Below are 23,537 nucleotides of genomic sequence, written 5' to 3' on the forward strand. Positions count from 1 at the left end.
TTACTACTTCTCTCCAAAGACCCAATGGGGGTGTCTAAATAGTTATCATTGTTTATACCATACCAGCGTTTCATTGCCAATACAGATACAAGACAATTAGGTATTAATTTCATTTTTCAGGCTGTTTATTTTGTACACAAAGCAAGTTTGAAAAGCCAAAAAAAAGGACAGATTTTTACCCCATTCTTTGAAATCAGCATTTTCTAAACTAACATGAAAACTTGGTTACTCTACTCTTGCACTTAACAGTTCACATAGAGTAAATTGAAGGCACTGGAATAACAAGCTTTTTCTGCCACAAAACAGTTGTCTTGAAAAGCCTCCATAGTATGAACAGGCTTTCCTGTTTTATATTCAAGGACCAGGCCTTCTCCTGCTTCAGTTTTAATTGTGTTGGTATTGACAGCTTTACCAGTATTGCTAAAATTGGTACTTAGTCTTATAGTAACTACCGAGGGAAGGCTAGGAACTATAGCTTGCATGTCTATTGTTGATTCCTGTCCAAAATTGAGAACCATCATAAAGACTCTATCTAACCCATCCAGTTCCCTCACATACACGAAAACATTACTGTCATTCCAGACGTAGCACATCCACCCCCGATGAATGGGCAGCTCATTGTTGCGAAGTGAAGTTAGCTCTCTGTATAAGCTCAGGGTTGAGTTGGACCAGGTCATCTGTACCTGCAACAAAGCCAGCATTAATGGGGTTGTTTCTTCCCACTGAATGGAGGAGATGTTACTTCCTTCACACCCACACAGTCTGCCAAGAACACGCATATTAAAGTTCAGTTTTGACAATTAACGCTTCAAATTTGTCTGCTAATTCCACTGAAAACCTGCCTTTTCTCCTGCACTTTCTTGGGATTTGTGCAGTGGCAGAGATGGAGGGTTTTTGGCAGGACAGAATTCCCCTGTCAGTGATGCTACTTCTACCTCTGCAGGTGTCCTTTTTGAGTATTTATTGTTTATTCCGCAGAAAGCCATAGCCATTACAAGCTTGACAGAATCACAGAATTTATTTCCTATTTTTATTTTTTTCCTGTCTTGGAATCATATTTTTGTCTCCAGTTCTCGTCAGCACTGTAAATCAGCAAAATCTGTTTGATCTACTGCTCAACTGCTTTGAAAAATTTATTTACTTACATTAGAGATGGTCTGTATTAAGTTCTTGTTACGAGGATGGTGCTTTATATATTAATATAAACCAAGGCTGGATTTCAATTTAATGTTAAAATGATTAAAAGGATGTTAAAAAGCCACCCCTACATTGTATCTGCGGTTGCTCTGTTTAAATGAATATAGATGAAGTAGACTCCTTGCTGGTGCAAGGATTTCCTTCTGTCTTTAAATTAGTTAGGATTCCATACCTTTCTGTTTTCCTCCCTGGAGTTTGTTTTTATTAGCTACACTGCCAGCTCCCACTAGGAAGTCAGAGCAAAAGAGATGCATTACAATATTTTCAGACCTTTGGTTTGTCACACAAATACCTACTTCAACATTCACACTTTGGTAGTCAGGGTTAACAGGTAACCAGCTACTGGTGCCTTCAGTAAAGCCAGCGTTAACTTGGCCATCCCACTGCATTGGGGATTTCTCTGGGAAGGTGACCTGGAAAATAAAGTGGGTTTAGAGCCGTTGCCAAGAAGTTCCTGCTTTGATTAGTCTGTTAAGAAGTTATCCCTTAAATAACAGGCTCTCAACATAGTCCATACAGTCACCATTTCAGTAGTGTTTTCTCTAGCTGATGTTAAGATGCAACAAGGAGGATGTAACCCTGCTGCAAATCTAAATAGAAACAGTGAGAAAATATGAATGGAGACAGTTGCTGAAACGGAAGAGAACAGGAAGTCTGATAGATGCGGCATCACTGGGTAAAACTGGGAGTCCCCAGATAATTTTAGTAGCCTTGCCTTGCAACAGAAGGTTGGATAAAAGACAGAATATTCTGATGGGTAACTAGACACGCCAATAGGGAACATAGGAGGTAACGAGTCCTAAGAAGAGAGAAGAGTAAACAAGTGGTAAATGCTCTTCAGTATCTGCTTTCTTGTAACCACCCCACTTTTCACCATAGATCCCTTCAAGCATATGTTCTCAAGGACTACAATTTGGAGAGGATTTCTTGTATTAGAAATATTTTTTTTCTCAAGTGCAAAAATTGTACTGAATACCAGCTTTTAGCTGATTAAAAAGTGTTGATGCAAAAAGTCTGAAGTTCTCACTTTGAAGAATTCAGAAAAATTCTGAAAAAGCTTCCTCATTGTTATTGAAGAGCTTGCCAAAAGATCTGACACTTAAATTTAATGATATAAGAGGGCATAAAATATTTTGCACATACTTTGGGTGTTTGTTTTCGATGAAAACTGTTTTTCATATAAAGGGCACTTTTCAATACAATCTGTCAGAAAAGCAGCTCAACAAAAGAAATTGTCACTTTGCTTCGTGACATTATAAATAACGGGTTTCTCCTTTTAGCATGTTCTGAAAAGCAGGAAAAAAGAAACCTAAGTTTTCAACACTGGTAACACTGCCTTTCATCTTTACCTCTTCTAGTTTTTCTTGAAGATTTTCAAATGCCAGGGATAAAAACTATTCCCTTAGCAAATACACTCCATCTTTCTAAGACACCCATTAATCAGGGATTCTTCCTCTTCCAGACTGAACGAAGAGTGGTTTTGCATTGTTACAAAGCCATGAGCCACAGGGTGGCTACTAAATGAGCGTACCCTGAGGAGCCAAGGGCAAGCCACTTCTCTGAAGAGTATCTTTCTGCCTGCAGTAATCAACAGCAGTAAGAAAATGCAGGAGATGCTTTGACCCAGGCATTTCTCAGGGGAAAGATTCCCGAAGTCAGAGAAGCATTTCCTCACATCTGAATCAGACAAACCTAGACACAATCCTGTGCTTCCGTGCAAGTGCTTCCTTCCCTTTGGTACAAAACTTGACAATACCACTGATAGCATCACCACAAGTGTCTCATTCTGTAATAGAGGATTTCCACAGTAAAAACAGCATCTGCCATAGGCGCATGCTCTTAAGGTGCTCAAATGTGGTCGTAAGAGGCAGAGCTGAGCTGCTGCCTTTTGGGCATGACCTTTTCCAGCCATGCCAGTATGTCTCTGACAAAAGATACTACAGCAGTCAGGTACGATCAGAGGAGAGATGAGAAATGAATATGGGCAGAATATGAAAACTGAAAGTCAGGTAGTTCAGCACAGTGTGAAAGGCACGGGCACTTTGGTTTAATCCCTTGACCTTGAATAAACGTAATTCTGAACATTTCCATCGCCTAACAAAACACAAACATCCTGCTGTGTTACCTGCAACCACGAAAAAATGAGATAGGGACCCGGTCCCAGGGCTCAGGTACCTAAATCTTTTATACCTTTGGATCTAAAATACAAATCCAAAGAAATCCATGTGTGTGGTATGGAAAAGCCCCTTCCACCAGGAAATGGTAAGCAGAGGCTGGTCTGTACAGCCACCCTTTTTGGGGGACGCCCCCTCTCCTGAGCTTGGGCATTTTAGCGAGGGCTGTGGTTTAGGGAGGTGCCTCTACAGTGAGACCAAAGTAGTCTCCAGGAGACACAGTGGCTCCAGCAATGCTCCCATGAACTTTGGTTTACTGTAAGAAGTCGCCAGGAAATAATGGACTTTGACAGAGTGAATCAAGTACTGTGAGCGGAAGGCGATATGGGACTCTGTTCCTCTTGCCTCAGGTGACCGAACACACCTCTCAGAGCCACTAGCCCAGGCCTGGGCACTTGCTGCTTCCTCTGCTGAAGTGAAGCAAAGCAACAAAAACTAATCTGGCAGCAGGCAGGGACCAAGATTGTGACCCTGCAGCTCAGCAGGCATCAGGGCCTCAGTTCTGGTCTCCGGCCTGGCTGTTTCTGCAGTCCGTACCATGGCTTTGCAGTGTGGAACACAGAACACCCCCTAATCGTTGACAAAGACTGGAGTTGGTCAATTAATCAAAGAGTTCTTGTATTTTTGGTAGTTCCGTTTTTCAGAAATGAGTAACAGGATCAGAATTTATGTACTCTTCACTTACATTTTCTGAAGCAATGTTCTCCATACCAATTTCTTCGCCATAGTAAGTTATAGGAGTACCAGGGAGGGTTAAAAGCAGCATGTTTATAACACTGACATATTCCTTCCCAAAGCGAGATGAAATCCGAGCAGTGTTAGGGCTTCCGGCCTGAAGAAAACAACATTCTGTTAAACAGACATTATAAAAATCTGTGCATACACGAAACTGCTCTAAGACAAAAACCATTTTGAGTGAAATTCTATCCAGAGGCAACAAAATAAACAGAAAAACATATTTGAATTGGCCTGTGTTCACGGTGCTGAAAGGGAGGACTCCAGGGGACATACACCAAAAACCACCACCTAGGTAAGTAGCTAAATGTATTTCATGTGTATTGGCCAAACGCTCACTTGAATATTCCAAGTGCATAATTACACTAATGCTACTATCACCCAAAAGAAATAAATGACAAGAGTGGCTTATTTTGAGAAAAGGGCCTTGCCACTTAGAAAGACCTGTAGTGCTATTAGCTGATTTAATAATGTAGTGGGTAATTTTTCCCCTTTCACCTGCAGGTCTGTAAGGTGAATCCTGATTTTGATGCCAGTACAAGTTTCTGCCCAAAATATTTTAGAATGTAGGTGGTAGAGACACAGGGAGATGACAAATCAGCCTGAGACTTTGTTAACTCCCCCCGGTAACGTTTCCCTCAGATTTCTACCGTTTTCTCTGCCACACGAAGGTGGTGCTTGTTTTGAGAAGATGACTGCTTTTATACCGGGGCTGGGAAAAGCTGACAGCCCTGAAGGAGAACACCCAAAAGGTAGGCATGTTTGAGCATGGGACTGAAACAAAAGATCTGCGTGTAGGAAGGAATGTGGTGAAACACCAGTAGCTGCAACTCCATATGGCCCCTGTGTGTTGCCTTTTTCCTTCTGAAAGCCATTACAGCCAAAAGCTGTTTCTAAATACTCCCTTGGGCATTTTGCCCCCTTCCCCAGAGACACAGCCTTCAGGATACAAAACTGCATTCCTGAGGGTCCCATCCGATAGGTGAACAGAACTGCTCCCACGTTACATTTGTGGAAGTCAAAGCCCGTGGTTTCAGTGCACTGCCTATGGCTCATCTCCTGTACGTCCCAACCATGCTTCGTCGCAAATACCTGCAAAAAGCTAATCCCAGGGAAATCAGCGTGTGTGGGGGAGATTTCTATCACCTTAAGAGGAACTATCACCTATGGTTATCACCTAGGAACAGGCCCTTCCTGTAAGGATAAGTCCAGAACTCTTACCGCCCAGTTTGGCCATTTCCCTTTAGGCATGTTTTGCATCCACAAGTTGACGGCTTCAAAAATACTGTTTCCTGACAGATTGTTCATGTTAATTAGGTAGAAATTGAATGGGAAGTCTGCTTCTTGGACAAAAGTTGTTCCATAATACATCATTGTTGCTCCTATGTCTTCCTTTTCATCACCGTCAGAACCCATAAATCTGCAAAGAAGTACACAAGCACTTTTTTTTGTCTCAGTCCTGGTTTGTACAGAGCTGAAGAAAGCTATGAACAGTGTCTGGCATTCTTAGAAAATAATACAGGATTAAGAACTGCATCTGCTTACCTCCTTCCCATCAAAGACACAGAGCAGCTTAGATTTTGTGAAGCAAGTACTGAAAGATATTACTTGGAAATTTCTGGTGAAAAATCTACAGCAAAAGGCTGTATCTTAATGAGCCCTCTCTTTCCAAAACCACACCCACGTTAAGTGCATTTTTAGCAATTTCCATGCTGAAAAGCAGCTTTGCAGAAAATGTCTTGGGGGTCCTGGTGGACATGCTGAACAAGAGTCAGACACGTGCTCTTCCCACAAAGAAGGTGAGAGTTTGGGGCTGCATTGGGAGCAGCACTGCCAGCAGGTCAAGCAAGATGATCCTTTCCCTCTACTCAGCAGTGGTGAAGCCACACCTGAAATGCTGGGTCTTGTGCTGGGGAGCCCAGAACTGGAGAGACATGAACTACTGGAGGATGTCCAGCAAAGGGGCACAAAGATGATGAGCATCTCTCCTGTTCGGAGCTACCTGAACCAACTCACCGTACACTTCTCCTGTACACACTGGGGAAGAAATAGCATAGCCTATGCACTGCCATTTGCATTTTATAAGAAAAATTTAATTAAAAAAAAAAACACCACATTTTATTGCTAACAAGAAAGTGACAATCGGGAAAAGAAATCACTAGCCCTAGTAACGATTACCTGTATCGGCCAGGTTCACGGCTGTATTGATCCATGGTTTCGCGGAAGCTACGGATGATGTCGTGCATGCCAACTTGGGTGGTTGTGTAGTCATGGTAGAGCTCGGAATAGGCTGTGATGCTCTCCTTAAAGACCAAGGCAACATTCCCCATTAGTTCCCCAGTATTTTAGAATTCAGAACTCCTCAAATTCTTCCTGTCTACTCTTTATTTAGACAATCCACCAACACAGGTAAAATTTTAACTGACGTGAGCTTGGCATACCAACAGTAACAGCGCGGATCTGAACTGTGCTCGGGAACCGTCCCCAGCCCTAAGCAGCAGAGCCCACCTGCAGCACCGAGCACAGCGCGTGCTCTGGCTACACGCCAGGCTGGAAGCAGGGACCATGTTGTCGTTGTGGTAACTTAAAGCAACAATATTTGCGGAGCTGGTGAGTTTTGTGTGATCCCCAGCTCAGCAGGGGAACGGCATCTCACTGCCGGCACTATCTGCTAACATCACCGGGTTCACCACCTCAGCAAACAAAACGGGGAGGTGCTTCTCAACGCCTCTGGCCACCTCTCAGTGTAACGTGCTGCCAATGAGGTGGGTTTTGTGTTGCTGTTTGTTTTACTCTGATTCCTATTAGCACTTAAAAAGAAATATGTGCTACTGACTGCTGCGGGGTCCCAAGTGAGCCAGAGCACTGAGCCTACCTCTTGTAATGAGCTCCCCAAAGACAACTGATAGCCCTTTGAAACTCACAACGCTGGTCTTTTTAGAATATAATTTGAAAGCCAAGTATTTCAAACAAAATTCAAGGCAACTGTCAGAACAGAAATACAAGGGAGTATGGACAATCTTCTTTGCACTCCTATTTGCTTCTTTCTTGTATGTGCAGGGAGCCCAGGAGCCAATTCCCTTCCAAGGAAGGGCTTCCTAAAGCCTTAATTAAGAGCCAAAAGAGTAAAAACATACAATTCTCTTGCCCCAGTAGAAAACACAGGAAAAAAGAAAGAAAATATACATTACAGAATTCTGAGACTTGTTCACTTGCGGTTCATTTCGAAGGTGCGTGGCTTCTAGAAGAAATTTAACAGCGACAAAACTAAATCCATCAACTCCTTTACCAAGCCAAAATTTGATAATATCCTAGACAAAGGGAAAAGTGGAGAGTTTCAAGTGAGCCTATAGCATTCAAAATAGCATGTACTTAAAGAGGAAAACTAAATCTACTGTAGGTAACAATATATCACAATTTAATTTTGATTTATTATTATATTTTTTTTTAACTAGAAGTTAAAATGAATCCTGTTGAGTTAGCACTGACATACAAATAGAAAATGTCTTTTTATTTCTTCCGGTATAAAAAAGAAAGACTGGTCTAAATTCTCCCGTAATTCAGGAGACCAAAGCCAGGGCATGCCTCACTAAGAGCCTTCTAATCTCTTCCATCAGAACAACTGGGATCATGCTAAGCACTATTGTTGGTGAACACCCATCTTGCCTGCACACAATTAGAACGCATTGATTCAAATATGCAAGAATATGTTGTTCTGCACAGACCTTGTGCCACCAATTTTCTTTTTATACAATAGAGCTCTTAAAACGCTCGTTCCCTTTTATTTGACAGATGTGTTTGTTTTTTTCATTTTATTTTATTTTCAGGCTTATTTGTTGATTTGCAGGAACATGAAAAAATTTAAATCTATAGCAGTTAACTTGGATAATAATTCCACTACCAAAGGCAGAGGTTAGTCACTATTAGTAGAATTATTTCCTACTTCAGTAGCTGTTATAATACTAAATTCTAATTGTTCTGGTTTTCACAAACAATTCTGAAGTTCAACCCCCCTTGAGCAGTTTGTGCACGTGTTCTTTTAGACCAGATGCTGTTGTTTTTTTTAATGTAAGTACAAAAAATTGTCTTATTTTTAACACGTGTATGAAACACACTTGAGAGCACAGGCTGGAGTGAGAACCACTCCACATTCAAGCTTTACAGATTTTTGGCAAATCAGGATTCCACCTTTGGAGCTGTACTTTCTCGTGGAACCATTCTGAAGGCAGCAGCTCTCAATGCAGTGTCTGTCCAATACTGAATCCACCAAACAGTAAATGTTTAGGCACGTACTCATCACAAAAGCAGCACCAGGTATCAGCAGTGCAAATATCAAACACTGACTTGATTAGACTGATTATAGTCCTAACCTGAAAGAAGATTTTTAATTAACGTAGTAGACAAAGATTATTCTTCAACATGCTGGAGGAATCAATGATGTTTACAAGCATTTACCAAAGATGGGTATTATCAGATCAAACTTACTGGTCTTTGTTTCATCTTTATGCATAAGACATGCAGCATCTATTTGCTACTTCAGCAACATACCAGGTAGCATACAAAATAAATAAATAAATAAATAAAAAAGCCATGGCTATTGAAAAGTATGTTTAACAAAAGAAAAAAGGAGAAAGATGTGATGTTATGGGAAGCATCAAGACAGAGAGGTTACCAGGGGAGTTTGTCAAGGATCCGTCTTGAAATCAATCCCATTTCATGCTTCAGTTAACAATTAAGACCAAAAATATTTTGGCTTGTTTCTTCATGCACTTGCAACATCAACAGTGAAGAAAGATACCGCAGAGACAGCCCATGAGATATTCATACTAGAATTGGGCAGGTATGAAGACTAACACCCAAGAAACGCACCAAAATTCAACAGTACAGAGCAACAAATGCCAAAGAACTAACATCAACACCCTTGAGGTAGCTGTACCACTCAAAAGGAAGCAAAAAAGGAAAAAGAAGCAGCTGTCATGCTCCCCATCTTCAGACCTACTTCCCAACGCGTTAATGAATTATGCTTTGTCTACTGAGAGACGTGGTGGAGGCAGGCATGAGGTTTTATCAGATCACAACAATTCCTTGGTGAAACATTTCTGGCTGTAAAGTTTATCCATGTCCCTCCCCACATAAAGTGGTCAGAGGTGTGGGCAGACCGAAACTAACTCCTTCTTATCAAGTCCAGGCATTCCTTTCATTTCAGATCAGCATTGCCTCACTTCCTCAAAAATGCAAACACCTCTGCTAACACAAGGTGACACCCCCCATTGGGCTGGCTAATTAACACCTCCTTGTATCAACAGAGATTAAAGCTTCGCTCAGTTTGCCTGATGTAGCTGTGCTTCAGCACCAGCTTCAGTGCAAGACACTTGACCATCCATGTCAGTCCTCTCATTAAATGCTGTCCTCCATGCAACAACCAAATTCATTAAATGCCTTCGTTGTTGGCTCCTGGTGGAGACTAGACTTGACTGCACACAACTGTTTCCTTGCAGCAGTCATGTTAGATTATGTGACTACCAGCAGCATCTTCAAGGCAAGTAACAATCTTAGGGCTTACAGGGGGAGTGTTTATGCTACTGTACAAGATTTGACCCAGGCACCTCTTCTGTAAGTATGTTTAATTCTGGCCATCCACATTTGAGAAAATGAGTGGAAAAAAATACGTAAGCTGAAGGATGTGTATGGTTCACAGACAGCAAGCATGAACTGCTTATGCATGAGGTTATGCTGAAAAGCAGAGGGCTCTTAAAGGTTCAAAGCAAAGAAATTAAGATCCCCTTCCACTTCCCACTGAAGGCTAAGGGAACTCCTTTTAAAGTGCAGTAGCCTGTTCCAAAAATGATCGAGATCTTGCCAGGTGCTTGTGAGAGCAGGGATTTAATCCAGCATAAAAAGCAACAGTCATCAGGCCCAGAGCACTGCAAAAAAACCCACTGCCAGTGCCTCCACTCAATGACAATTTCATTTGGATTATTTATTTATTTATTTGGGGGGGAAGGGGGTATTGCTTGCTTTTAAATTAGAAAGACTTGAAACAAAGTAGCTCTGATACTGGAAGCATCAGAAGATAGAGCTTGAATTTTTAAACTTAAAGTTTGTCTAGATGTTTTTTTGTTTCCATACGTGCACTGTAGCTCTTGAGTTACTTCCAACTAGATTGTAAATTGTGTAGCACAAAATCAAATCAAGCAGAGAACTATCTGCTTAGCTGCTGGTGCAGCAGCAACAGGTCATATACTTACATGGATTTCTTGTTGAACAGCGAGGTTGCGGAAATTTAAGTCTGGCTGTTCTTTCCCAAACTGATGAAAATAACACTGTTTTCTCACATCATCAAACTGCCAGCTGGAATTCCCATAGACGCTCACCTGTTCATGTAAGTGGGAAGAAAAATAAACCAAACTCTCAAATTAACAATTAGTCATATGCATACTTTACGATGTGGTGCGTTACAAGCACATTATAAAGCAGAATATGCCTAATTGATGGACTGAATTTTAAGCAGACTTTGATACTTCGTTTCTCATTTCCTTCTCCTATTAGTTGCTCTTCCTTTCAGTCAGGCTTTGCCACATGTATCTCATGTTCAGTGCTTTGTTTCATTCCTCTTTAAGTAAACTTCTGCTGGGAATTACAACAAAGAGGGGGAAACATGGGTGGAACCATTTCTTTTGGAATTAGTTTTCCTAAAACTGTTGTTAAAAATAGCTTTAGTTCACTTTCCTTAATCTGTTATTGTCCCTTTGAAGCAGTAACCACAGTCAGTGTGTTAAAATGTGAATTTTATGATCTCTGTAATAAAGAATTCCCAAAACTGAGGTGGCTCTTAAGACTCCAGTTAAAAACACACCAAAAAAAGCACAACAAAATCAACCAAACAAAATTGTTGTTTGGGGGAACAAAATTGGGAAGAAAATAATAATCCTACCTGGAGGTTTTAGAATATACAAATTCTTAACCATACACCCATCAATTCAGACTTCAGATAAATGAGAATTGCAGAGTGGTTTGGGCTAGAAGAGACCTTAAAGATCATAGAATTGCAACTCCCCTGACATGGGCAGGGACACCTCCCACCAGACCAGGTTGCCCAAAGCCCCATCCAGCCTGGCCTTGAAAACTTCCAGGGATGGGGCATCCACAGCTTCTCCAGACACCCATATATACAGAACACATACATTTTCCTTTTTTTTTTTTTTCCCCAATGCAAATTAAAAAGTAGATCCACCTTCCAGAAAAGAGGGAAAAAAGCCTAGAGCATATTGCTTTGCTTCACTTGTACACAACTATGATTGCAGAGCAGAGATGAAGTTTCCAGCATGGAAGAATTTTTTAGTTGTTTGAAGTAGGAACCCCTCCACTCTGAACCGGTTTAAATCTTAACCCAACGCTGCCTCACTCAGTAACCTCGGTCTGTACCCATGAGCAACCATTTACAGCCCCGCATCCACCAGGACAACGATGTTCTAGGCATTGTTGTTACAGGCAACCTGCAACCCAATTTACAAGTGTCCCTGCCCACACTCACCCAGTTGTTGGGCACAGCGATCGCTGCCCCCGCCTGCATGCAGTCCTGCCAGATGTAGTAGTCCGTGTACTTCCCAGTACGGTTGCGACTAAGCTGAAACCATTGGTGCTTGTCACTTGTGTGGTTTGGTATTAAGTCCATTATCACTTTTAACCCTTATAAAGCAAATCATAAATACATTTAATTCAACCTTTTAAGGCAACTTTTTTTTGGTATCACAAGCATTTGGGCTTCTTCAAAAGCCTGGGAGCTTGGGTTTGTGCTCGAGGGATAGGCATGTAGGTTGGGTTCACATAGCCCCATTGGCTGGGACCAACATACACAAAGACAAAAAGCCCCAGGCTACCTGTCCGGCTAAACTAATGAGGGTCAGCAAGCAGGGGCAGCACATCTTGCTGGGACTCTTCCCTGTAAAGAGGGAAGAAAACCAGAGCAGATTGCTGTGGTTATGAACCACTTCAACCAAGTCTGACCAAAAACTCTGATTTCAACATCTCTCTCCCATCTCACAGCTGGGAAATGGGCATCACCACTTCACAAGCATTAATGAACATATGTTCTTCCTCACTCTTCCTACAGTTCAGGCTTTTTTAAAACTCTCAAATGCTTTTGGGACTGGCAAACCACTTTCCATTCAGCCCAACTTGGAAGGAAAAAAACTAAGAAGGAAACACCTGGGCAAGGCTTGGGCCTAAGGCATACACGCACCAACCAAGGATGCAATTGCAGGAAGGAAGCGCATGCTTCCTCCCAGCCTCTTAATTGTTTTTCTGCTTTGTCCAGAAAGCAGCCATCAGTAATAAAATCCAGAGCCAGAAACAACTGTCTGGCAGGCGTGATGCCCTTGTGCCATTGACACGCACTCCCAGACCCAGCAGGGACCATGGCAGTAGGTGAGCCCTGCATGCATGAGCATGAAAGCTCAAGATCAGAACCTAATGGCACAAGGTACACCTCCATCATACAACTGAACGCCTTTTTAATAGAGCTGTTTTGATCAGAGCTGCAGCTTACCTCGATCATGTATGGCTGCAAGCAGATTCTCAAAATCACTCATTGATCCAAACATGGGATCAATATCATAGAAGTCTTCAGCTCCATAGCCAAGGTCTTTTAAGGGGGACTTGTAGAAAGAAGTGATCCAGATTGTTTTTATGTTCAAATTCACTATATGGTCCAGCTTTTCTTGGATACCTATGTAAAAGAAAAGGTCATCATCAACTCTTTACAAACGACAAAATATTTTGGTTGAAGTAAGTTTGCTGTGGATTCTCAAAGATGGAACACAGATCCCTTTGATACATTAAACACCCCAACTTTTCACTGATCTCAGCTAGCAGGGCAATCTTGAAATTTCTTCAGGAATAGCATGAGACCACAAAATGGAAACCATTGAAAGCCACTTGAAAGTTCTGCTGTTTCCTCTCAACCCTATACCTTAACTTTTGGTCGAACTCCAGGCTTAGACTTGACTTGAGCAAGAAGCTGCTGGTGAGATCTAGTAATGAGAATGTGAGTGGCCATTGGTGATAAGTAAAGTAAGTCTTTATACGCCACTCTTAACTCAAGTGGCTTCTCTTTTGGACTGTAAGGTAACTATTTCTAAAATTTTTATATGTATATAAATACACACAAATGACTGCTGCCCTGCATTACACACAACAAAAATGGAAGTTCACCCACCTTTCAGATCACCATTCCCATCCATGTTGCTGTCCTTGAAAGAACGAGGGTAGATCTGGTAAATAGGACTAGCTTGCCACCAGTCGAGGCACTTTGGGGACAGAGCAATAATGGCAATCGTAGCACACACGAGCACGACAGCAGCAGTAATTATGAGCCAAAAGAGAATCTCCCGGGTGACTCTGTACCGGGCTTGGCTGGAAAACTTCAGCAAGACTTCCTTTGGCATCCCTGCATAGGGCTCCAAAACTGGCTCCTCAGTAGCTTCTGGGTTCACACCAATAACGCATGTTTTTGGCATTTCTTCTTGGCTACTGGTATCGGTCTCCTTGTCATCAAAAGCCTCGTTTTGAACAAATCCATTGTTCTCCACACCTCCCTTCTCACTCAGCTCCATAGGCAAGCTCTTTGCTTCCTCGTCACCCATTTTGCTTGATGTCTCTTGTCCTGGAGACAGACACTCACTACAGCAAGGAAGCGAGCCAGCATACCTTTGTTCAGTGGAATGAGAAGCAGCTTAATTAGCACCTGGGTTTATAAATAATCCTGACCAATTGGTCAAAGTTCAAAGGAAGAAAAAGGACAAAGTGCTCCAGCTCTTTTTGCATAACAGGCATCTTCAGCAAGATAACAAAACACTACAAGAAAGCACAGTTTTCCAAGGTGCAGTTATGTTTACTGTTGCTCTCTTCAACATCCTAAACTTCTTGTCCTTTCTATAGTAATGTTTTTCATTTCTTTTTAAATAAATTTATAATTTATAACAAGTTTAGTAAGCGTTCAACTTTGCAGATTGGTCCTTGCCTCCCTTGCAACCTCAGCATAAACGAGTAGTAAAAACATCGGCACTGAGAAGAAGGCGTGGGCAGCTTCTGGTCCAAAAGCAAGAGTACAAATTCAGTAGGAAGAAAAGATCCAAAGCCTGCCGTGCTGGGTTTCTCACAGCACGGACTAGCCCAGACGCAGCCCACCCACAGCTCCCAAGCAGCGATAAGGCACACGCCAGTCCTGCAGCTCAGCGCACATTGCAGGCTGCTGCCCCCACAGCTATCCCCAGGCACAAGCACCCAAGGGAGAACTGCTTACTGCTTATCAGCAACACCGAAGTTTTGCACAAGCAGGCACAGGTTTACACCTCTGTGTGCCCTATACTTCAGCTGGCCTAAGGCCTTCAAACCTGCACCCCCCAAGGAGCCCCTCAGGCCTGTGCCCTGCCCCAGGCACCTGGAGGCAGGCACACCATGACAGGGCCCTGCTGCAGGCCACAGCTGATGTCTGCCCACGGCCACAGGGCAAATGCCAGCAGATCGTTGTGGTTCAGAAACATCTGCTTTTGGCTTCTTAACCAACTGAATCCCTTATTAAGTTAGGATACAAAAATGTTTTTACCACGACTGCCTCAAAACATGACAGAAGGCCCCTAAGGCATCTGTGGCAGGTCAGTGGGACACAGACGTGTACTTTTTCAAATTAAAGAACCGCTGGGCAGGCAATGCTGCGTGGCCATACCTTCAGGTGCAGTTTTGCATCTAATTCACCAGCATTTAACGCTCATCTAGTAAACTCCTACCCCTGGCTGCTTTTCCTGCCTTGCATTGCCCCCTGCCTTGTGCCAGGTGAAGTATTTGTGTGGCTGAGCAGCAAACCAGGCTGGGAAATAGATCTGGCAAAAAGCAAATGTCGTTTCATTCTTTAAACAGCTTTATTCCTAAACTGCCAGGTCACCATGAGGCCACGGGGTGCTCCATGCCAGCTTAGCACAGCGAGGACAGGACAAGGAGGCAGGGTACAAGGCACAAGGCACAGCTACTTGACCAAGCAACAGTTAAATAACACCCTTCACGTCTCACATTCATTTTGGTACGTTCTTGTCTGTCCCTGTAGAGGAAGCCCTGTTATTTCCACTTTATGGAGCAGAAAGAAAGGCACACGGCAGTTAGGTCTCACATCAACAGATCTCTGTGCACGTGCTTCTAGAATCAAAGGCAGGGAGAGAATTCAAGTTCAGTTAACAGCTTACCTCGGATCACATCAAATCTGCAGAGGATCAGATTTCCTCTTTCTCCACCCGGGTTGTACGTTACTACCTAAAGCACTGCCAGAATTCAGATTATAAGTTTTTTTACAACTTACCATTTTTTTTTTAAGTTGGTAAATTTAATGGTAATAATTGCCTGCATGGCTGTGTGTGTTTGATCTAAAGATACATGGGTAGCTACCTTCAGTATGCATAATTCTTACAACTAATCAAGACAAACTGAATATTAAGCAGTTGAAAGCTACTATCACATTTTGACACTTTTTTTCCCCTTTAATTCAATTATTTTCCACGTGCACAACCGTGTTTGTTCTACGAAACCTGCCACTCATTAACTGCCCCTTCAAAATAGCGTCTGTTGTCCTAATGTAATCCATAAGTAATGCTAAATGCTTATTTATACCTTAAGTAGTACAGATTGTGTCTTAATTGCCAAGCATGCGGCTGAAAACAAGAGGATTATTCTGGGGGAGCACCATGCACAAGCTTCAGACATCTATAAATGAATCTCTGTGGACTAATTCAACCTCCAGGTGTCTACTGGGCATGCAGAGATACAGTGACACAATATTTTAAGGTTAACACAAGATAAACCATGCTGGAAACAACAGAGTAACCATCTTGGTGAACACACAGATTTACAGCCAGACTTCAGTGCTTTACAGTCGGACTGACGGTGTTTACAGGTTTCAATCACATTTCAGATTAACTCCACATTGCTGTATAAGGAGAGCTGATGTACAAACAGGTATGAGCAGAGCACAGACATGTTTAGCCTGGACAACTGGACCTTGAATACCAAAAAATTCTTCTAGAGAACCTGTAGAGAAAGTATGGCCAAGGATCTTAAAGTAGATCCTGGAAGCTACCTAGCATGGACCCTTGAGAAGAAGCCCCAGAATCTGGTTCCTCCTCTTCCTCCTGTAGACGTGATTCCTTGCAGACTGAAAATAGCCAGTCTCAAACAGGAATGAAAGAAAAGGAAAAAGCTCTCGTGGTATTTCTGTTAGTTGCTTTTGTACCAAAGCAACACGAGTAACAAGACCAAGACAGCAAATGCCTCTGGATAAGCTACCCATACACCCTGCAGAAGGGCTGGGCAGGGCTGGTGTCCTACAGCAGCTGACAGCTCACTCCATACCTTCACAGTTGTAATCAGTTAGTACAGGCAGCTGCACTGCTTGCCAGCACAACTGCTATATATTAACTAGATATAAACCACACAGGTATTTATTAGGCCTTTCCCCCCCCCCCCCCCCCCCCCTCATCTGAAGGAGTTACTCACTTTAAAATTATTTGATAAAGGAAAGCTGTAAACGTCAGCTTGAGAGGCAGATCACCAGCAATTCCCACCAAGGTTTAAGTTTTTCTTTTAAAAATGTATTTTATGTATGCAGGCATTACACTTCTGGCTTGCTCTCAAGCAATTCCAAAACGGTTCCCTCCTGAGCAATTTTATAGTTTAGCAGGAATAACTAGCCAATGCTACTGCGTTCGCAGAATCCACTGAAAAGCATTAAACAGTAGAGAAAACACTTCATATTCTGTGCCAGTTATTCTGTTTACCTCAGCGTTAGATAGGGAAACAAAACCAATCCGTATGTGGGCAGTAATAGCTGCTATCTCCACACAGATTGCCATGGTTATTTCTATAAGATGGAGGGGTTAATTTCCACAAGTATTTCTTATATATAATTATTTCGATGCACTGGCTGACTAAGGAGTCTGCTGTTTGATGCTATACAAATGCCAAGTAGCTTACCAGTTATTTGATACCATACATATTACACCAAAAATCATACAAAGGGGTGATTAAGCACCCTAACGCGCTAAGTGTAGGAAGATGTTTATTTTTAAAAAGTTCTCTTGCTTAATGCTTTTTTATTAAATGTTTTGTTACCACTGAAACTGCTCTGACATAATGTACTTCACAGCTAAATATAACTTTATTATTTACAGAACCCAGGCCAGCTTCACACCCATGTAAAAAGGCAAACACTGCAGCTGACAATATTTCCTCAGCGGCTCCCACAGGACTGATGGATAATCTGACCTTTAAAGCTACATTTCATTCGGCATTAAGGAAGTCCTCCCGTGACACAGAGGGCAGCCATCGAGAGTGAGACACTCTCTAGAAACAAATTTCTGCTGTGGTATCTCTTACCCAGGGGTTCCCTGACCACACATGAGGTTTCTGCCATCAGCATGCAGCCTGAAGTCCTGCTAAAATCTAATTGCACAAGACACCACGCCAAGGCCTGGTGGTTTGTTATTTATTTATTTTTTAAATGCTCTTAGTCCACTAATGGACTATGTGATTAAAGGTTAATGGCATTATAAACGCTGTAATTACCTACTGCTTGGCTCATGTGATGTAGCAGGGGTAGCTTTCTGGGAAAGAGGCACCTGGCCCCTGCCCCCCATGGGTGATCAGCATGGCTGGCTTCTCCCAGTACTTCTAATGGAAACAATTATCCCCTAATCCTTGCTCTTAGCAAAGCTGCAAGTACAGCAGCATGCAGAGTTGACTCCTTCCGGATGTCCTCCCCTACAGAGCATCAGACATGGTACTGCCACACACCCTTTATTTTAGAAGTAAATTTGAGTGTGCTTCTCTACAGGATGAAGCTCACTCATTCCTACACCCTCCTCAGTCTACACCACTTCCACTCTTCCCCCTATGGCATTTGTCTGTCACAGCTGTCCTAAAGGACACCAACTTCCAAACAATTTTATCTTCCAGCCTAGTCCTTAAAATCTTTGCCAGCAAGAGACCCAGACCTTGATTGTATTCTTGTATGAGCTAGTGAAGTTCAGCACAATATTAAATCCCAAAAGACTGCGGCTGCAGCTGTGATGGCCATAAACCCAAGAGTGACCTGGCATTACTGAAAGATCTCTGAAATGGAAAATTTGAAGTACAAACAGCCCAGCTAGACAGCCCAACAGGAGGCAAGCAGATGCTCAAAACCAAGAAGGGACAGTGCTGTATCGTGACCACATCCACCCTTTGGGTTACCAAGAGACAGCACCCCATAACCATGCTACCTGCTACTTCTACCCATGCCACAGCTTACAATGATTTATACTCACTGAACAGTAACTGAGGAGCAAATTTTGGTCTGCTGAACTCTAGGCACTTCCTCATGCAGTCAAAGGGGTTTTCAGGGAGGAGCCATCAGGTGGGGAATACGGTGTCCTGCCCGACCCCACAGTGCTGACTGTGTGTGACCACAGCCATCACCCCACTACACGAGCTGTGATGCTTTTCACAGGGCCCAAGTGTCCCCGCCTGCAAGAGCCACGCATGCAGTACCACACGAGTATACACAGCAGGCCACTGAGCCTCCCCAGAGCTTAGAGTTTAATCCTTCCCTGTCTCAGCCCATCTAGATAGATCTTCCTGCAACTAATCTGCTTTCTTCGTGTACGGTGAGTTGTGGCGGGCATTTCATGATCAAATGTACTCATGTCGTGCTCCCCTGAAGTAACCTCCTGCTGAAAGACATCAGATTACATCAGGTGTTTGCAGTCTGTGTACAGGCCTCACTGGACTACTGAACTGATCCCAAAGCTTTTACAAGGGCTGGCTATGACCAACACTCCACTGACTCCATGTCAGAGCATACCAGCCCACCACCAGACAGTCAGTGTCTAAAACGAATACGAACACTGGGAAGTGAAACCAAAAAACTGGAAGTATACATTTCTGGAAAACGACACTGAAGCACACCTCCTCCCATTCAGATGGGCTGACCTAGTGCAGTACACGGCAAGAGCTGGCACGTGCGAGGCTCTGCGTTCAAGGAAGGTGCTCTCTGGCCAGCACAAACTTGACCTCAGCAACAAAAATATTTCACAGCTACAAGAAGCCCTCTCCAAATAGATACACATACCATTCACTGAAGACTTAAGTGACAGAAATTAATCTTAAATTTTACATTGACCTGAACATACAAAAGCAAATGGAAGACAATTCTTATTTTTAAAAAGCTAGAAGAACTGCTAAAAACCACACTAATTCCCGTTAGTAACCACTGCCTCCTTTCGAGAAGGCGCACGGTATGACTCCTGTTCAACAGATGGGTGACAGAGGTCCAGTGGACAGAAATACTCACAAAAGAGTTCCTAAAATTCAACATGAGACCTGACTATAGTTTTCCCTAGACAACTGTATTTCCTCAGCTCAAGCCGCATTGACTGCCTCCAAACAACTAACCTTTTCTTTGGAACTGTCTCAAAAAAGCATTCATACAGCATTTCCTATAGGCTAAGACCCTATGAGATGAGCCTGTCCCTTCCAAGCTTGTCACTAAATAATCAGTACCAGAATTTGGGATGCAGGACAGCAGGGAGAGTATACGAGCCTTTTTGTCATGGTTCAAAGACCCCAAGTGAACAAGGAACCAGCATGAGCAGGTTTACTGGGAGCAAGAGGTGTGGGGGCAGTAAAGCTGAGTAATTAAACCCTGTGTACGCACAGCTGGCTCAAAAGAACTTGTTACTTACTGACAGCCTTGATCCAACCTCATTGCCCATCGTCACACAGGACATCAGCAGCACAGGGTAGGGCGGCCTGGTGTGAGGAGCCCAATGACCATGGACGAGCACATCCAGAATGAAACCGGTCAAGTTCCAGTCCCAGCCAGTACCAGGAGGAAGAGACAGGGTGCAGCCTACACTGCCTTAAACAGACTCTGCTCTAAAAACAGTAGTTAAACAGATAAACAGAAGTAGTCTAAGCAGGTTTTTCATTTTTTCCCCCATTACTTTTGATGTTAGTTTTTCTAAAGCAAGAAGAATTCAGTTAGGTGTTCACCCTGGTAAATACCACTCAGGATTATGAACCGTGCTGCACCTCTTTGTAATAAGTGAAGCCTTGAAGTGAAACAATTTTTTTTCTTTTTAATCTAAAAACTGAGCTTTATCTGAAAACATTATATGCTAAGTACTCCTAACAACTTCAGGTTTTCAGTTGTGGAATCCCCTGGCACTCGAGGATCCAGTTATCAGGGTAAAAGTTTTTTGGTGAAAGGTCAAGAAAGTCTTGGCTGCAATGAACAGCAGACTTCCCATTTTGAACTTAATAAATCCACTGAACTGCACAGGCTTTTCAGGTGCCAGATCTCAGAGCATCCATCTGCATAAAACAGTTTCAGCTTTGATCTAGCTCACCCATACTAACAAACCAAAGAAAAACATAATCCCACATTCAACAAGTACTCACATAATGCTTTTAAACTTTTCTCCCCACTAGTCATTCAAATACCACTACCACATGTAACCCATTACCCCGTCTCTCCCAGAGGACTAAAGTGAAATCCTGCTTTCATTATATGACAGGTGCTCTCATAGTTTTCACATATTAGTTTTGCTGTGATGTCCTGGAGTCTGTAGCACCAAGTACAACACACTAATCTACTCAGAACAAAAACAGTTTGTTTCTAAGATATCAGAACTGAAGGTTCAAACATACATCTTTACATCAACAATGATGTCCAGGTTGCACATTTTCCTCCTTTTGATTAATTTTGTTTAATGCGGTTCAAGGCTGAGAGGCTAGAACCAGACTAGAACTGGCCATATTGACTAGGTATGTTGAATTTCACAAACTTCCCTCTACCTATTTGGTCCTCTCACCAGCAAATTGATATACATTTCATCACGCAACACAAAAAAATCAAAAGAAAAAATAACGTATAAAAATAATGAGGAAAAGCAGGAGCTGTTCGGGTGATTTCCTTCCTTCTCAGGTAGCAGAACAGCACTCAAACTTGGCAGAGCCCCTTCTGGTGTCAATGTGCTATTATCCCTTCTTCCCATTCCACTTCCAGAAGCAGCACTTAAAATATTTAACTACATACAAAACAGTTGTTGCAATTTTTCACAGACATCTTATCTGCCTTTCTTCCATCCCCTAACAAGTTGAGAGCAAAGTTAAATACAGTAACTCTAATCTCTTAAACAACAGTACCTGAATGTTTTAAAGGTAAGGATGAGTAGGAATGAGCAGATAAATACATAACGTATTTCCCCATCCTAGAGTTTGTAACCCAGTATGGTGAAAAAGGTGCCCATGACTAAAAGTAAAGACTGAGAAATTGTGGTAAAACACCACACTTCTAACCACCATGCAGATTGTTTGCATTAGTGGAGTATTTCCCACAACTGTATCTTGCCAAATTAAATGCAGATTTCAGAGCACTGGGAAAGGTATTTCATTTCGGTTTTACTATTGTGTTCACATTTGCTGCTCCTGAAACTGAAACATTTTTATTTTAAACACAGTGGAAAAACACATCTGCTTTACATACCAAGGTCAAAATCCTTATTGCACCATTAAACTTGGATGTGTTTATGAACTGAAGATGACCACTGGATATGGGATCAAAAAAATCTGAGAGCTCCAGTTCCTCCTAAGAAGAATCAAATATTGTACATGATTTGTCTAAGACTTTAAGCAGACGTCCACACCTTTTTGCATGTAACTTGCCAAGACAAAATTTATATATTTATATACACAGAATGAATTTGATGGGGATTGTTTCTAAGCTTCCTTATAAAGAACAGGTGGAAATATTTTTTTCATTATCATAATCACACTCTTCAATATGCATGCATTTGCTTTGAAGTTTCCAACTAACTTCTAAGAGCAGGATATTTACCAAACTACATGTTCATTAAGAAAACTGAAAATGTAGCTGAAATACAACTTCAGACCAGAGCGGTATTTCACTGTAGTTTCTCTTAGCAGACTTTAAAAAAAAAAAATCAATCTAAAATTAACATTTTTGCAAGGAATATAACAGTTTAAAGTATTTCTGGTGGTATCCTTTCTAGATTAAACTCCTAGAAGTGGTGTTTTGTGGTGGTTTACCTCCTAAGAGGCAGACTGTTCTATGAGTTTCTGTGCAATTTCTTTCACCAAAGCTCTGCAGCTCTTTCAAAGTGATGAAAGTAAACCTCATTTAGTCATTTCCTTACTTAACTTTGCATAGTATTTTTCTCAACAATGCTTATGTTTGATAGCATCCCTTAGCTACCCAGCAGAATCCTTCAGTTACCTGAAAATGCTAGAAAAAACTGTATTTAGATTTACAGACAAGACAGACTTCCAAGATCTTGATGAGGGGACCTGGGAATTGGATTGTTCCCATCGTGTTTAAAGATCAAAGGCAGGGCCCTTGCAGTACCAAACACTACTACAATGTAGCCTCGACCTTTCCCCAACTCACCTTAAATTCCAGCAGTCTGAGAAAGCAGAATCAGGGTTACAGTCCTTTCCAAAGTAGATCTGACACAATAGGTGAGAAAAATTACATCCAGCATCCCTGTTTCAATTTGTCACCACAAGCCTTCAGAAGGCATCTACGTGTTGCTTTCTTCCTTTATTAGCAAGGACAACTGCCTTCAGAGAAAGATTACCAAACCGATGGGGACTTGCTCCTCCTCTAGAGAACTACCCTCATATGTCTTGAATTCCTATCAGTCTTCAGTAAGTTTTAAAAGCAAGTACTAAGGCAGTCATTAGTTGGTATCAACTCCCAATCACTAATCACAGCACAAGTAGAGCAAAGCTTTTTCTACTGGAGCATTCCCAGTCAAGCTGTGTATGGACAAGTAAGGACAGCCAGAGACAGAAGCAGGAAGCACGCAGTGATGCTAGCCAGGCTTTGTATCTGTGCACCCCTGCAAAGGAGAGCTTTGCGGAGGTTTTTAGAGGAAGAAAATAAGGTATTTGGGGGAACTTCACCCTTCATACATAAAGAGCAAAGCACAGCAGCAGTGATTAAAAGAATAACAGCATCAGCACGAGAAGTGAGGGACAACCTGAAGCAGTGAGCTGAACGCAGGAGAGGCGCAGTCATGCTAGTGCAGAAGTTGCCTGTACGTGACTGACAGCAAAGCAGCCGTGAGGAGAATATGAAATGGTACAAGCCAAGCACGGCTAAGTCAGACCTGTACAGCAACAGTCCAAGTGAATAAAAGCAGGACAGATCAGACTGTCAAGCTGAGCCAAGTGTAAAAAAAATAATAATCCAAAGATGCACGAGAGCCCAGGCAGAGTTTCAATTGCATGAGCTAGCTGCATACTTACACAGGTAATATTGCAACTGCTCAGTGACCTGGTTACTTTTACGTGATTTTGTCAAATTGCCTTCATCTCTGGGAGCAT

The 23,537-nt window shown here is 42.3% G+C and overlaps 1 protein-coding gene across 1 annotated transcript; it reads right to left on the reverse strand.

Annotated features, from left to right (window-relative positions):
• Positions 1-103: 103 nt before the first annotated feature.
• On the reverse strand, positions 104-15,119 carry SLC3A1 (solute carrier family 3 member 1). The gene is made up of 10 exons (XM_068676681.1): positions 13,324-15,119; positions 12,655-12,834; positions 11,641-11,795; positions 10,355-10,480; positions 7,298-7,417; positions 6,285-6,409; positions 5,328-5,526; positions 4,057-4,203; positions 1,494-1,610; positions 104-683 (listed from the first exon to the last, which is right to left on the reverse strand). Exons 1-10 carry the CDS (start codon positions 13,748-13,750, stop codon positions 243-245), a joined length of 2,037 nt encoding a protein of 678 aa, XP_068532782.1. The 5' UTR covers positions 13,751-15,119; the 3' UTR covers positions 104-242.
• Between the last annotated feature and the right edge of the window lie 8,418 nt (positions 15,120-23,537).

This window comes from Anas acuta, chromosome 3, assembly GCF_963932015.1.
Source record: "Anas acuta chromosome 3, bAnaAcu1.1, whole genome shotgun sequence".
Classification (NCBI taxonomy): Eukaryota; Metazoa; Chordata; class Aves; order Anseriformes; family Anatidae; genus Anas; species Anas acuta.

What these genes read in the sequence shown, in the direction of transcription:
- SLC3A1 (XM_068676681.1), bottom strand. Translation starts at nt 13,750, where the DNA reads ATGGGTGACGAGGAAGCAAAGAGCTTGCCTATGGAGCTGAGTGAGAAG. An exon ending in TGCAGCCATACATGATCGAG is followed by an intron (nt 11,796 to 12,654) that starts GTAAGCTGCAGC and finishes TTGCTTTATAAG; the next exon opens with GGTTAAAAGTGATAATGGAC. An exon ending in ACCAAAGTGTGAATGTTGAA is followed by an intron (nt 684 to 1,493) that starts GTAGGTATTTGT and finishes GCTTTGTTGCAG; the next exon opens with GTACAGATGACCTGGTCCAA.